Genomic DNA, 16,768 nt, shown 5'->3' with positions numbered 1-16,768 from the left:
GTTATTCATATGCTGAGACATATTGGAGAGGAAATGATCCATAAAGATCCTGATCTACTTTCAGTAGGGATGTTAATAAAAAATAGTCCTACACAACAAATTAACACTTTTTACTGCCTTCGTTTTTTACTCATATTGTACGTGTGTAGGCCTACATTGCCATCTGCCGTTTCATTGAGGGTTTGCATTTCAGAACAATCTTTTAACCTGAACAAACTCAAGACATATCGCATAACAATTTCACCATGTCTTGCCCGTCTGCTTTTTGTTTTCTTACCATTCTTTAGTGTTTATTTATAAATACAATTATAGTACATACTATTGTTATTAGTAGCCTAGGCAAGTATTAGGCTAGTAGGCTGAATCAGTTGTATTGTTACGAGGCAATTTGTCATTCTATTATTGTTAGGTTGTTGTTCATATTATAAAGTCTTTATAACAGGTGTGTATGACTCGACCCAATTTGCTCAGGTTGACTATAAAATGCTTAGTGGAGAGGATAACTTCAGCATACCGACAAGGTCACGTTCCTTAATCTGGGTGAGGGAGAATTCAAACACGATTCTAAATACCCTGATCTCTTGGAAGACGCCGCTGGTGTAAATGCTTTCTTGATCGCGACGTTTTAGTCTGTTACCTGTATGTTTTATTCGATTAAATGTCTGCCATCAGCTCTCTCCGCTGCTGAATGCCTTTATTTAAAATACATACCCTATAGATTAAAAGCAAATACATCACGCTTTTTATGTGCAAAATTAACAAAGGAAACTGGATAGACACAAGCAACTATCTCTACGTTGGAGCAAGCAATCTAAGTAAACTCAATTCTGAAATTCGGCTGCTTCAGCGAGTGAGAGCAGTACAACCACCGTTTGAGGATGACACCAGAGAAGAGGTACCACTCATATTATGCTGCCATACAATTTCCACAAGTCTTGCTATAATAAAAGCAATACATGGTCGAATATTGATGACAATCGAAAGATTCAAGATGTACATTCGTACATCAGATGCCTGCTTTTACTCAGACCTTACTGTATTCAGGTGTAGCCTAGGATGAACAAGGTGGAAATAAAGCTATATTAAAAAAACATTAAAACATTAACGGGGTATGACGATTCCTTTTATCCTGTTATTTAATAGTATTTTTTATAGTATTTTCCTATCAAGAATGAAGCAAATTGTTTCAATTGCCTATAGGTTTAGGTAGATTTATATATATATATATATATAAAATATGAGTCAAGCAACCTTGCAGTGAATTAAATATGAGCTTCATAGATGTGGGGTGGGGGGGGGGGGGGGGGGGGGGAAGGATAAACATTGTGAATAAAACATCAGAAGACCTCAACAATGGTCATGAAATGTTGAATGGTTTGAAATTCAAAATGCTGTGTCCATTTACATTTACTTACACTATCCTCCCTTTTTTTGTATGCTTTGAATTAACAGCAGAAGCACTTGAATGTCACGCCCTGACCTTAGAGATCCTTTTTATGTCTCTATTTTGGTTTGGTCAGGGTGTGAGTTGGGGTGGGTATTCTATGTTCTATGTTTTCTATTTCTTTGTGTTTGGCCGGGTGTGGTTCTCAATCAGAGGCAGCTGTCTATCATTGTCTCTGATTGAGAACCATACTTAGGTAGCCCTTTTTTCCACCTGTCTTTGTGGGAAGTTGACTTTGTTTAGGGCACATAGCCTTTGAGCTTCACGGTTTGTTTTTGTAGTGTTTATTGTTTTGTTCGGCGTCATTTTGATTAAATGAAGAAAATGTACGCTCACCACGCTGCACCTTGGTCCTCTCCTTTCAACAGCCGTGACATTGAAACAATCCCTGATCAAGTCCCTGTGTAAAGAGAGCATCTGGAAAGGCCTGCTGCTCTCCATGCTCATGTACAGCTGCAAAGGAGCCATGGTGTGGTGTCATTTCACCAAGGTGACCCGCCTCACCTTTGACAGTGCCTTTAAAGGGAATTCCATGATGTACCATGACAGCCCCTGTTCTGATGGCTACGTCTACACCCCTCTGGCCTTCCTACTCATGCTCTACCTGCTCTACCTAGTGGAGTGCTAGCACCATGACAAGAGTGAGCTGCAGCATAAAATGGGGCGTGGAAGGCATTTATGAACGTGTTCAAAGGATGCAGCAAGCTAAACCCTGCATCTGGTGGAAGACCATTAGCTACCACTATGTTAGACAGACCCGGCAGGTCACATGCTACCGTAATGAGGACGCCTACACCAGCACCCAGGTCTACCAATAATGGGTCAACGCCCATGTGGCTGAGGCGGAATATGACAACGTTCACTGTGGGGTGAAGGACGTCTCAAAACAACTGCATGGCCCCACTCACAAAACTGAGGTTCACTGAGTGTTTTAGTTTTGCTAATGTGGAGTCTGAGAACTCCTACCTCACCCAAAGAGCAAAGTTCTTCATAACGAGGAGCTAGATGACTGTATGGAGGTACGGGGGGATGCACCTGAAGGACATCAACTTAAAGGAGTATGTGATTGTGTTTTCTCACCCTGACCACCGTCCATGGTATGGTGTCTCATCATGTGTTCTGGGCGGCATCCTTTCTCACCTTCTCATGGCCCCTGAGGGTTGTCACAGAGTACCACACTACCTACGTCCATTACCGTGTGGAGAAGCTCTTCAGGGCGGTTTACGTCCCTGTGACCCCTCTCAACGAATGACCTTACAGCCACCGGATCCCCCGGGTTAACACAATCGACAGAACAGATCTGGAGTGGCACTTCCGTTCCAACCAGCAGCTGGTGCCTAGCTACGCTGAGGCTTGTTTCATGGAAATGGCCCAGTGCTCCTCTGGTGGCTTCAGACAGAACTGCAAGCGCTGTCACTGGGCAATGAGCAGCTCCTCCGTTTTCTCCGGCAGTGCCCTCAGCTTATGTACCAGCAGTAGCCCGCGCGTCGGCCAGGTGTCCTACAGCGACAACCGCTTCTCCTTGGGCTGGCGTTATGGCTCGCAGCGCAGCTGTTTCTGGAGGAGTAGAAACAGTTTGGATGAGCAGTTGAGTCCCAGTGAGAACATCCGCTGCCTGTCCGGACGCCTAAGCACTGACGACGAGGACCCCCCTGGATTACCAGGATGCTCTCTGCTTCCCAGTGCTCATTGTCCACTGTAGTGAGAAATGCCACAATCATGTCCACTGCAGGGAGAACTACCACAATCACAGGTCCTTCCATAGGAATGGCTCCAATGTGGAGACCTCCCTATGACAATGCAGTGTATTCACAGATACCATGACTTTGTGTATGAACAAAGATGTATGTCCGCAGGAAACTAACAACTACTGAAAACCTCATGGCATAAGATTGTAAATGGGTCTGTATATATGTAAATCGTAGGTGATTAGTCCTTCAGTACCTTTTAACTAGTAATCTCTAGGGGTTACATTTTGGCTGTGATAACACAAAAATGTGGAGATGTTACCAAAAAGAGAATTAGAGGCAGCATACTTAAATTCACACAGGACACCGGATAAGACAGGAGAAATACTCCAGATATAACAGACCCCCTAGCCTCCCGACACATACGCTATTGCAGCATAAATACTGGAGGCTGGAGGATGTTTCTACAACTTGATTGGAGTCCACCTGTGGTAAATTCAATTGATTGGACATGATTTGGAAAGGCACACACCTGTCTATATAAGGTCCCACATTTGACAGTGCATGTCAGAGCAAAAACCATACCATGAGGTCCGAGACAGGATTGTGTTGAGGCACAGATCTGGGGAAGGGTACCAAAATATTTCTGCAGCATTGAAGTTCCCCAAGAACACAGTGGCCTCCATCATTCTTAAATGGAAGAAGTTTAGAACCACCAAGACTCTTCCTAGAGCTGGCCGCCAGGCCAAACTGAGCAATCGGGGGAGAAGGGCCTTGGTCAGGGAGGTGACTAAGAAGCCGATGGTCACTCTGACAGAGCTCCAGAGTTCCTCTGTGGAGATGGGAAGACCTTCCAGAAGGACAACCATCTCTGCAGCACTCCACCAATCAGGCCTTTATGGTAGAGTGGCCAGACGGAAGCCATTCCTCAGTAAAAGGCAAATGACAGCCCGCTTGGAGTCTGCCAACAGGCACCTAAAGGACTCTCAGACAATGAGAAACAAGATTCTCTGATCTGGTGAAACCAAGATTGAACTCTTTGGCCTGAATGCCAAGCATCACGTCTGGAGGAAACTTGGCACCATCTCTACGGTGAAGCATGGCGGTGGCAGCATCATGCTGTGGGGATGTTTTTCAGTGGCAGGGACTGGGAGACTAGTCAGGAATGAAGGAAAGATGAACGGAGCAAAGTACAGAGAGATCCTTGATGAAAACCTGCTCTAGAGCGTTCAGGACCTTGGACTGGGCCGAAGATTCACCTTCCAACAGGACAAGACCTTAAGCACACAGCCAAGACAATGCAGGAGTGGCTTCGGGACAAGTCTCTGAATGTCCTTGAGTGGCCCAGTCAGAGCCTGGACTTGAACCCAATCTAACATCTCTGGAGAGACCTGAAAATAGCTGTGCAGTTACGCTCCCCATCTAACTTGACAGAGCTTGAGAGGATCTGCAGAGAAGAATGGGAGAAACTCCCCGAATACAGGTGTGCCAAGCTTGTAGCGTCATACCCAAGAAGATTTGAGGCTGTAATCACTGCCAAAGGTGCTTCAACAAAGTACTGAGTAAAGGATCTGAATACTTACGTACATTTATATTTTCAGTTTTTATATCTAATAAATTTGCAAACATTTCTAAAAACCTGTTTTTGCTTTGTCATTATGGGGTATTGTGTGTAGATTGATGAGAGTAAAAAACCGATTTATTCAATTTTAGAATAAGGCTGTAACACAACAAAATGTGGAGAAAGTCAAGGGGTCTTAATCCTTTCTGAAGGCACTGTATACAGCGCCTTCAGAAAGTGTTCATACCCCTTGACTTATTCCACATTTTGTTGTGTTACAGCCTCAATTCAAAATGGATTAAATAGATTTGGGATGAGTTGGCTGCAGAGTGAAGGACAATCAGCCAACAAGTGCTCAGCATATGTGAGAACTCCTTCAAGACTGTTGGAAGAGCTACCTTATGAAGCTGGTTGAGAGAATACCAAGAGTGTGCAAAGCTGTCATCGAGGCAAAGGGTGGCTACTTTGAAGAATCTCAAATATAAAATGTATTTTGATTTGTTTAACACTTTTTTGGTTACTAAATGATTCCAAATGTGTTATTTGATCGTTTTGATGTCTTTGCTATTATTGTACAATTTAGAAAATAGTAGAAATTAAGAAAAACCCTTGAATGAGTAGGTGTGTCCAAACTTTTGACTGGTACTGTATATATACATATATATATATGTGTGTGTGTGTGTGTGTGTGTGTGTGTGTGTGTGTGTGTGTGTGTGTGTGTGTGTGTGTGTGTGTGTGTGTGTGTGTGTGTGTGTGTATAATGTACTGTATGTATATATTAACAGTATAACATGTCTGGAAAGTACATCAAATATGCAAACATGACAGTGATGGGAAAGGTAATTATTGTGCAATGTAAATAAGATTTTGCACCAAAATCATCACAAATCAAGAGATTGCAAAAACAACAGGTGGTACAGGAGGCATAAATAGGCTACATTGTCACCAGTTTTTGAGGAACCTCAAATACTTTGAATTATTAAAAAACCATCATTAACAAACACTGATGAAGGTTTTTTCATTGAAATGCTGGAAATTATTGATGTAAAAGTTATGCCGCAAACAATAATAGTTTTCGTGAGGTGTAAATCCACCTGTACACCATCTTTTCAATAAAAAGCAACAAACTCCTACTCATCCCCCCCCTGCAATCTGCTTTTGTGCAGATTGTATATTCCTCTATTATGTCTCGTAGAAATGTATGTGTTGGATTACTAGTCAGATATGATGATTATGGTGCCAATGGTCCATCTTTTTTGCCTTCACAATTAATTTTCACTGTTTACGTCTCTTGTCTTAGGTCTCTCTTTATGTAGTGTTGTGTTGTCTCTCTTGTCGTGATGTGTGTTTTGTCCTTTATTTGTATTTATTCATGTTTAATCCCAGCCCCCGTCCCCATAGGAGGCCTTTTGGTAGACCGTCATTGTAAATAAGAATTTGTTCCTAACGTACTTGCCTAGTTAAATAAAGGTTAAATTAAAAAAAATACAGCGGACTTTTAATTTGAAGGATTGTCTAATTTGACGCGGAAGTGATATTACTGCTGCTGACCTTCACGCGGGTCATGTTATAAGTACCTAGCTAGCTATCAAGCTAACTGAATGAAGGAGACTCATCTCAAAATTAAGGTAACTACGACATGAATGGGCTTAGCTACAACCAGTAATCATGAGGGGAAACAACGTTTATTAGCTACTAGCTGTATTGCTTATCTCTATAGCAAGGTATTTATTTCAGTTAGCAACGTTAGCTAAACTAATGTGACACATTACAAAGTAAGCTCACTTTAGCCTAGGTTGAAGAAAACAATTATTTGTAGTGTTATTTTTTTTAGACTTATGTTAGCTAGCTACATATCATGTACCCTAGCTGAGGACGAGAAGAGGTTGAGTACACTGCATAATATAAACAATGTGATTATGTAGCTAGCTACTGCATGTCAACTAGTTAACCTTAGTTAAAAACAAACGAGGTAACGGTAGCTTGTGCACTAGTTAGTTAAAGCTATTCAACCCTAATGAATGCTGCTCTTATGGCCACACCCCCACATTTTTAAAAACGTTTTAATTTAACCTTTATTAAACTAGGCATGTCAGTTAAGAACAAATTCTTATTTACAATGACGGCCTAACCCGGACAACGCTGAGCCAATTATGCGACTCCCAATCACGGCCGGTTGTGATACAGCCTGGAATTTAATCAGGGTCTGTAGTGACGCCTCCATCACTGAGATGCAGTGCCTTAGACCGCTGCACGACTCTGGAGGCATACCATTACCATAGTGGGCCACCAACATAACTTGACAATGTATCCTATCTATATTACATATATAATTATTGATTTCCTAAAGGCTTGTTGTACCAAAAATCCACATTCAACTGCTCTTTATAACTCTATTGTTGTAAACGACTGTCTACTTTTTTCAAGTCACAAGGAGGAGCTACAGCATGCAGGGATTGTTGATACAGGCACTGGCCCTGAGACAGTTGGGAAGGCTGAGTACCCGAAAGCTGCTGAACCCTGGACTGGGACCTTACTGGACAGAATGGTGCCCAAGGACACTACACACCTGCCAGCTGTGTGGTTCCCCCTCTTTCCTGACCCTTGGGACACACAAGCTTCCTAAACGCTGGAATTCAGCTAGGAGCAGGTTGGTTCTTCATCACGTGAGGTTCAAAAGCAGCAAGAAGAAAGGAGGCGCAAAGGTCGTACAGGAAGAGGAAGAAGATGATGAAAAGGACCTGGAGGACAGTGACTATGAAGATGAACCTGAGGATGACCCCAGTGTGCCAAAAGACTACAAAGACATAGAGAAATATGTGCAGTCCTTTCGATATGATGTTATCATGAAAGCTGGCCTTGACATAGCACGCAAGTGAGTTGTTACAGAGATATGCCTTTGTTTTCAAATGGATGCACTCAAGGAGATAAAGAGGGTTGGGTTATGGTATCATTAATATTTGGCATCAATATTGATAACAATTTGAGTGTATCCAAATGGGTTGACTTTGAGCACCTCTCCTGAAAGCTTCAATGAAGAGATGAGGTCAAATTATTTGATTGATATGGAATTACTTAAAAGGCTCTAATCTAGGCCTATCCTCAGTGGCCAATTGATTTTTTTGTTGTCTTTATTTCAGCAAAGTGGAGGATGCATTCTATGGCAACAAGCTTTGGCTAAATGGACAGAAACTTGTCAAGAAAAGTAAATTGGTGAGTTACTTTTGTGCCTAGTAATGATGTATAAAATAAACAATATTTCTGTCAACCTTCAACATCTTACAGGACTCTTAGGATCCAAACCCACCCCCTGTGAACTGAAGTGGTAGAGCAGTCTAACCAACTGGATTGTCAGGGACAAGTCTAAGGGCTCGATTCAATCCGTAGCACTGAATATCCGCACTATAGCGCGACTGAAATTTAAAGGCAATGTTTCCTCGTTCGGAGACTGTATTTACGGTAAATAACCTTAATTTTTAAATTGTGCTTGTAATACCAGCTGAAGCGTCACCCATATGGGTGCTGCACTTTTCATGGTTTAGCTGTTAAAGCCTACCTACAGAGGAGGAGTAACTGAACTTCAGAAACAGAGGTGCCTAATGAACAGCTCCGGGCCTGTCTGATTAATGTTTCTCCCTCCCTGACCATCGACACCACCTCCACCCAAGCTACTTCTTTAATGAACTGCATCATCATCCAGCTGTAGAAGACCATCTCCCATGAACTGCCAGCTCCCTGAAGTTTATTTTATTTTTTAAATCGACTGAGATTCTGTATGATAAGCGCTATATAAACAAATCTATACTGAACAAAAATAAAAACACAACATGCACCAATTTCAAAGATTTTACCCGTTACAATTCATATAAGGAAATCTGGCAATTTAAATAAATGTATTAGGCCCAAATATATTCATTTCACATGACTGGGCAAGGGTGCAGCCATGGGTGGGCATAGGCCCACCCACTTGGGAGCCAGGCCTGGCCAATCAGACTAGTTTTTCCCCACAAAAGGGCATTATTACAGACAGAAATACTCCTCGGCACCCCCTCAGACGATCCTGCAGGTGAAATAGCCGGAAGTGGAGGTCCTGGGCTGGCGTGGTTACACATGGTTGTGAGGCTAGTTGAACGTACTACCAAATTCTCTAAAATTACATTTGAGGCGGCTTATGGTAAAGAAATTAACTTTCACTTCTCTGGCAACACCACTGGACATTTCTGCAGTCAGCATGCCAATTGCACGCTCCCTCAACTTTAGACATCTGTGTGGTATTGTGCTGTGACAACTGCACATTTTAGTGGCCTTTTGTCCACAGCACAAAGTGCACTTGTGTAATGATCAGTGTTTAATCAGCTTCTTGATATGACACACCTGTCAGCTGGCTGGTTTATCTTTGTAAAGGAGAATTGCTCACTAACAGGGATGTAAACATTTGTGGTCAAATTTGAGATAAGTGTTTTGTGCGTATGAAACATTTCTTATCTTTTATTTCAGCTCATGAAACATGGGATCAACACTACATGTTGTGTTATATATTTTTGATCAGTAGATAACGCAGATCTTCAGCAATATGGATTGAATCAAACCCTAACTTTCTTAATTGTACCCATCTTTGGTTCTCTCTTCAGGTTAAAGTTGGGGACACCTTGGACCTGGTATTGTCAGAGAACAAAGAAACAGACACTGTCATGCTTTTGAGAGTCATCATTAAGAAGGAATTGGGTGAATCCAAGGATGGAGACCGGTACAAAGTTGTTCTGAGGCGCTGGAAAAACATAGAACTTCCCAAGCAGAATGCCTTTAAACAATGAGTTTGTGTACAATACTGAATATACCACTCCTCATTGACAAGGGATTTGGAATATCTATGTCTATGCATGATGTTACATCAAAGTAATGGTGCATTTTTTTTAACATAGTCTTCTTGGTATGTGTCATCATTGGCTTATCTGGTTTCAAATGGCCTTGGGCCTTGACACAATTTTCTATTAACAAATATTAGTAAGACTCATTCTCAATATTACTATGTAATTATGAAATGGATGGTCATGGTTTGAATCCGATGCAAGGGGATAAGTTATGGAGTGCTAAATGCTAATAAAGTGAAATGCTGAAAATCGACTGACTTGATTACAAATGGCTTAATGGGATCTGTTGCCATGGTTTAATACATATTTATAATACAAACTTCTATAAGAAGGTATAACATTGTTATAAAAGACAAGTAGTGCCACAATGTGACAAATAAGCAATGGAAAAAACGATCACCATCTTTGCCTGTGATCTACTGTCTTTATAATATTTACATGGTTATTGTTTTTAAGGCTACACATCTTATATACAGGGTAAATTAGATGAGCTATGACACTTGTTTTGGTGTATACATACAGTCTATAATCTCAAACAAGCAGACGATGAAAAACTAAACTGTCTAATACTGTAGTTCAATATTACAAATACATTGAGTACTAATGAAAAGCCTTTACAAGTTGGCCTTATCCTACACAGAACAGTGTGCAAAGGCTCCACTATGCTATTCAGCTTCTGTACTTGTGCAAATATTTAGAATAAAATATAAAAATTGTCTTTAGCTTTGCTACTAGGACACAGTATTTGATCTCTTGGCCTTCTTCAGTATGTCACACTTCTTGCGGTTGGGCCGCCGGCATCGCTCATCTATGCTTGGCACACATTCATAATGCCAGACCTCCTCCATCTTCTCAACTGGGTACACGGCGTCTACATAGTGGCGGATGAGCCTGAGACGCACTGGATCCAGCTGCTTCTTGTTGCAGGCGCCTGAGTGGTTATACTGAAGCCGCAGGTTCTCCTGAGTGAAGAGCTCAGGGAAGAGGCGCACCAGTAGGCGGGCGGCAAAGTTTCCCACTGAAAGGCTCTGCTGGACAATCTCTCGCACCTCAGTGTCTGAGAGCAAGTAGACCAAAGGCACTGGGAAGTCTGGAATCGACACCGTCAATTCCTCCAGGGGGATCATGCAGAAGTCTTTGCTACTTTTTTCAGGGGGTAGTGGAGGGATCTCAAAGTCCTCCAAGTGCTCTGTGTTAAGCTGGTTCACTTGGCAAGCAGCCACAAAGTCCACAGGCCCTTGCTCCAACTCAGGAGCATAGACTTTGGGTTGCTGCTGGTACGACCGCCGTTGTTCCGTGTCTCGTCGCCTGCACCGCTCGTCCAGTTTACCCACAAATTCCAGGGTCCACACTCTGTCATTCTTGGCCTGTGGATATAGTAGCTGTACATAGTGGCGAATAAGGTTGACCCGCATAGGGTCAAGCTGTTTCTTCCCGAGAGAGCCACTACAGTTGTAATGCTTCCGTGTGTTCTCGTAGGTGAAGAGCTCAGGGAATGTAAGTACCAAGAGGCGAGAGGCAAAGTTCCCAATTGACAAGCTACAGTCATAGTTGTTCCTCAGTTGCTCCCTAGAGAGCAGATACTCTTGAGGCACACTGAAATCTGGTAGGGGGATCTCAAGTTGTTCAAAATCGACTGGCACGAGCAATGACTTTTTTGACCTACGACCTGGTCTCTCGTAGTCACACATGTCATTGATCTTGATGATAGAGACATCATCAGGGAGGCTTGTGGAGTCATAGCTCTCATCATTCATGTTCTCAGGCTCACTGCCATTACTGTTATTGTGATAACCCTCTATTGCATCTTCTATGCGCTGCACACACACATGCAGCCAACTATCCTCTGGGACGTCAGGAAAATTAGCTTCCATGTACTTACGGATAATCTCTATCCTGTCCGAGTCCAGGATCATCTTTCCCACACTACCCTCTAGGAATTTCCCCTCCTCAAAAACCTCTGGGAAAACTCTGTTTACAAGAAACATAAAGTCTTCAGGGGAGGAGAGTTTATCAAGATCCTCTCCAACCTCCTGAGTGTCAAACACAAGGTCTGGCACTACTACTTTATTGTTGGTGTGGTCACTATTGGAGTCTAATTCGAGGTGCACTTCTTGCCCCTCCTCATTTATAAAATGGCAGGGCTGGTTCCGTTCAGCTTTTAAACCAAAGTCTGTAATAGTCTGTCTCCCACATGACTGTGGCCCACTCTCCATATCCTTCTGAGCCCAGAAGCGGTTAAAGAAGTTATTAATCTGTAATAGGCATTCATCCTGCCAAATGTTGTTATTCTTTACCAGAGGAAAACACACCTTCACATAGTTGCGTATTAGCTGCAGCTGTAGGGAATCCAACGTTCTCTTGTTGGCGATACAACCAGGAGTGCACTCCTTGGCTTTAAAAAGTTCTGGGAAGAGATGTACTAGCAGTCGACAACCCAACTCGCCAGCATTTGATGTCTGCTCCATCAGTTGACTCAGCTCCTCACTTGTCAACAGGTATTCTGGAGGAGGCTGGAACTCAGTTGCCATCTCTGAGGGTTTGATCTGTTTTTTGATGCGAGTGACCTCCAGGGAAAGTAGATCCACCTTGCTGTGCAGTTGGGTCATGCTTGAGTTGAGCGTATTGAGGATGAAAAACATCTTCTCAATGAGGGAGTATAGATTAGAGTCTGTTGAAGACATGGACCCTGCTGCCCCCAGGGCAGAGAGGGGTTCACTTCGGCTGTGCTCCCCTGTATTGACCAGTTGAGGGGATAAGAGATTGCTGTAGCTTAGCTGCACTCCTCCATCATGCTGAGCCTGCTGGTCCAGGCTTGATGTGTGCTTCTTCTCTGTGATTCTGTGAGAGATGCTGTAGAGAGGCTTCCTGTAAGAGGCTATAGTCTTCTCCTGGGCAGGGTCCTTCTCCGCAGATGTCAGGCAGAGGGATTGTGGCCTCGTGGACTCTTCAGACAATCTCCTCAGCAAGCGCCGCCCTGCCTACACAGAGACAACAACAACATTATGCATTTCTTATCTCAAATAAAAAAATAATGTATTTTTAATGTCCTGTAAATAAAAACAGGAATAAGCAACCCTATGTCTATTTGATGACATTTGTCTATTTACCAAATTAAGTTAGTCATAATCATAGATTATGCCATTTCATTAATTTACCTCACTAGAGACCCTGATTCTTTTGCCGCTGGTAGACTGAAGCAATTCAGAATTGTGTGCGTCACAGCCCATGTCCTTGGCAGTACGTTTCCTGGTGGCCTCACTAGTTCCAAGGTACCATCTTCGGGGTCCTTCAGTTGTCTCACTAATAGTACATTCATCTGTCTCCGTCTTGATGTCTTGAATGGGTTCTCGCTCTGCAGAAAATAAACATTTCAAATCATTATGTTATTTCCAATATACAGCTTGATTAGATTTCCCCACTTTAGCTGTTGCTAAATCCAAACAGTTTGGAAGTGAATAGTTGCAATAACAGTAGAATATTAAATGGTTTATACTTACCTATCTCAAGCATTTCGCCATCTGAGCTTTCCCTATGGTCAGAGGAATTCATATCCTATAGTAAAACAATAGAATCAAAATAAATAAAACCTGCAACATCACTGTTTATGCCATTTTCAGAATTCCAATGTCACTGCACTGGAAAATAACCTTGACTGTGGTAATTTCTCTAAATAGGCACATTACTTTGATTGCATTGTCCTAATGTTGTTATATTGTTGGAGACTTCATCTTTCAAATTAAAAGTCACATTCTATGCTTCAACAACAACTGTGATTGTTGTTCCATAGAAAAAGCAAAGCATTTGATGTAATATTGTTGGAATCAATCAGGCCCTTGTCTACTGCACCGCTTTATATATTCTGAACCCGTGCTATTTGATCAGCTGCTTGGGCGCATGTTTACTTAACGAAAATATTGGACAGCGTCGCAGTAAGCTACGTTAATTTTACAATTCAATATAAGACACTAACTTGTGCTCTTTTGTTTAACTTCTAACAGTGTGTGAGTTTTGTGTTCTCTGATGCAAGAGGACTCAGTCTGTGGAGGCTTTATATGATTTGCTTCACTCGCCCCCTTCGGTTTCTGTCCCATCCACTTCCTCATTCTTCTACACTAGAAGCCCATGAACCAAAACATGAACACACACACACACACACACACACACACACACACACAACTGTTTTACTTTTCCCACTGGAAATAAAAACTCCAGCCTTTCGTGGCAATTAAAAAACGCTATGACATGTATTTGAATACACAGAAAATATATATTTCTACTTCGCATTACAGCTAGCTTATCATTTCGTGACGCGTCAGTGTATATCCTTGTACGAGTTTTCCCCACTCTTCGTGGAATTGTCAAAATGAAAACACAGATGCTTTAGCTCGAACTCACCTTTACGGTTTAATGTAGTCCTTTGCAGTAATGGAAGACGTGGTCAACATCTCTGCCGTGGGAATTTCACACTGTTCGTGTTTCTCCTTTTTTGGAGGGGGGGGGGTCTTTGTCGTCTCGCGTGACGTGTCGGGGCGCGCGCCTGCAGTGTCATTTCCGCACAGCTGTGGATGTGTCTTGTGTGGCGGTGTGGCCTGTGAGGCTAGCGACAATAAGAATTAGCCACAAAAGAGGAATTTGCGATTTGCCTTCAAAGTGTATTAGACTGCATAATTGTGTTGTGTTTTGTGGGTGTCCCTGAGTAGGCTGATAACCCCATTTCATTGGTGTGCACTCCATAGTACAGTCCAATATTAATGTTCAATAACACAATAGACTAACTAGGGAGGTGATTTCCCAGGGTCAAAATCATGCAATAAACTATGACGCTAATATTTGTGTAAACTCTTTGGGATTGTAATCTGTGTGTGTCACTGACAAGGCTGATACCTAATTTCCATAGTTAAGGCTGCACATAGCACTTGATATGACTCTCAGTTCCATTACGTTACACATAAGAGTCATTGGACGAAGGCGTCTTCTCTACGGTGAGTTTTGTTAAGAGCCCCAACGCTCAATCTGAACATTAACAACTGTCGCTTGCGGTACGGTTTTGAAAGCATAAGGACCTTATATTTCATATCAGCGAGAAATTATATATTAAAAAAAAAGTTAAATTGATACACACCTTGATAGGGTTAGTGTTCCCACACGGCCATATTTTCATGTTACAATGCTTGTTTACGGAAGACATGAGGCGAACGACCACCTGTGCTAATTACCTATCTAGCATGCTCCGAACACCTGTGTGTAAGCATAACTCGGGAAGTGTAGCAGAAGCGTAGTTTCGTGGATGGAGGTACCCATAGCTTTATGGATATGTGCAAAACTACTACAGTAAGTTAATCATTTTTATTTAAAGGATTCTTTCTGATGAAAGATGAGGCCCATATGTTTCTAAAGACGTACCGCAAGCAACGATTATTGGCATTTCTAAACGTTAAAACACAGTGTTGGGATTGTAGTCGTGGGAAAAGCTAATGGATGAAAACTGTAGGGATAAGGCAGAATGCCACCTTGAGTTTGAGGGCTAGGCTGTATATTGAATAACTGTATGTATGCCCCCAATGCAATTATGCAGTCTTATACATTCACAGTGGGATTTGAACATTGTTTACAGTTTCTTGTGAAATTAATTAATTATTCTATTCATTTTTAAGTTATATAACATTCCAACCTTGTTTAGCATTATTCCAATATTTGGATCATTTTCAAAGGGGGATATTTATTTAGAAGGCGAACCGCAAATTCCATTATTGTGATTTATACTTATTGTGGTTAGCGTCACAAAGGTGGCCGTGTGCATGATGACCGAGAAACGATGGCCTAAATTGCGCGCAAGTTGGTTTACTAGTATGTATGGGATACATCATCCAACGATATGCTTACTTGCAGGTTCCTTCTTGACAAGGCAACAACAATAAGAAATAGTACGTACATTCCCCAACCAGAAGCCATGGATTACAGGCAACATTCCCACTGAGCTAAAGGGTAGAGCTGCCGCTTTCAAGGAGCGGGACTCTAACCCGGAAGCTTATAAGAAGACACTTGCCAGTTGGTCAAACCATCAAACAGGCAAAGCATCAATACAGGACTAAGATGGAATCGTACTACACCGGCCCCGACGCTCATCGGATGTGGCAGGGCTTGCAAACTATTACAGACTTCAAAAGGGAACCACAGCTGAGAGCTGCCCAGTGACACAAGCCCACCAGACAAGCGAAATAACTTATATGCTCGCTTCGAGGCAAGTAACACTGAAACATGCATGAGAGCATCAGCTGTTCCGGACGACTGTGATCACGCTCTCCGCAGCCGATGTGAGTAAGACCTTTAAACAGGTCAACATTCACAAGCCCGCTGGACCAGACATATTACCAGGACGTGTACTCCGAGCATGCGCTGACCAACTGGCACGTGTCTACACTGACATTTTCAACCTCTCCTTGTCCGAGTCTGTCATACCAACATGTTTTAAGCAGACCACCATAGTCCCTGTGCCCAAGAACACAAAGGTAACCTGCCTAAATGACTACTGACCCGTAGCACTCACATCTGTAGCCATGAAATGCTTTGAAAGGCTGGTCATGGCTTACATCAACACCATTATTCTAGAAACCCTAGACCCACTCCAATGTGCATACAGCACCAACAGATCCACAGATGATGCAATCTCTATTGCACTCCACACTGCCCTTTCCCACCTGGACAAAAGGAACATCTATGTGGGAATGCTATTCATTGACTACAGCTCAGCGTTCAACACCATAGTGCCCTCAAATCTCATCACTAAGCTAAAGACCCTGGGACTAAACACCTCCCTCTGCAACTGGATCCTAGACTTACTGACGGGATGCCCCCAGGTGGTAAGGGTAAGTAACAACACATCCGCAACGCTGATCCTCAACACAGGGGCCCCTCAGGGGTGCGTGCTCAGTCCCCTCCTGTACTCCCTGTTCACCCACGACTGCATGGCCAGGCACGACTCCAACACCATCATTAAGTTTGCTGATGACACAACAGTGGTAGGCCTGATCACCGTCAACGACGAGACAGCCTATAGGGAGGAGATCAGAGACCTGACCGTTTGGTGCAAGGACAACAACCTCTCCCTCAACGCGATCAAGACAAGAGGAGATGATTGTGGACTACAGGAAAAGGAGGACCGGGCACGCCCCCATTCTCATCGACGGGGCTGTAGTGGAGC

At 42.8% G+C, this 16,768-nt stretch overlaps 2 protein-coding genes and 1 pseudogene across 3 annotated transcripts; 2 read left to right on the top strand and 1 right to left on the bottom strand.

Moving 5' to 3' along the window:
• The first annotated feature begins 991 nt into the window (after positions 1–991).
• LOC120060022 lies at positions 992–3,240 on the top strand (annotated as a pseudogene).
• Positions 3,241–6,218: 2,978 nt separating this feature from the next.
• mtres1 (mitochondrial transcription rescue factor 1) lies at positions 6,219–9,817 on the top strand. Of its 2 annotated transcripts, none has more exons than XM_039009669.1 (4): positions 6,219–6,321; positions 7,121–7,568; positions 7,834–7,906; positions 9,325–9,817. In XM_039009669.1, exons 2-4 carry the CDS (start codon positions 7,141–7,143, stop codon positions 9,505–9,507), a joined length of 684 nt encoding a protein of 227 aa, XP_038865597.1. In that variant the 5' UTR covers positions 6,219–6,321; positions 7,121–7,140; the 3' UTR covers positions 9,508–9,817. The 2 variants fall into 2 exon arrangements, with proteins under 2 accessions (XP_038865597.1, XP_038865598.1); XM_039009670.1 differs by lacking the exon at positions 6,219–6,321 and adding an exon at positions 6,341–6,417.
• LOC120060383 (BEN domain-containing protein 3-like) lies at positions 9,464–14,697 on the bottom strand. Its single transcript, XM_039009668.1, has 4 exons — positions 13,963–14,697; positions 13,065–13,119; positions 12,723–12,919; positions 9,464–12,545 (listed from the first exon to the last, which is right to left on the bottom strand). The coding sequence occupies exons 2-4, from the start codon at positions 13,114–13,116 to the stop codon at positions 10,296–10,298; spliced, it is 2,499 nt and encodes an 832-aa protein (XP_038865596.1). The 5' UTR covers positions 13,117–13,119; positions 13,963–14,697; the 3' UTR covers positions 9,464–10,295.
• Between the last annotated feature and the right edge of the window lie 2,071 nt (positions 14,698–16,768).

Source organism: Salvelinus namaycush, chromosome 15, assembly GCF_016432855.1.
Source record: "Salvelinus namaycush isolate Seneca chromosome 15, SaNama_1.0, whole genome shotgun sequence".
Taxonomy (NCBI): Eukaryota; Metazoa; Chordata; class Actinopteri; order Salmoniformes; family Salmonidae; genus Salvelinus; species Salvelinus namaycush.
The sequence above is the reverse complement of the archived record's forward strand: the minus strand, read 5'-3'. Positions and strand labels throughout refer to the sequence as shown.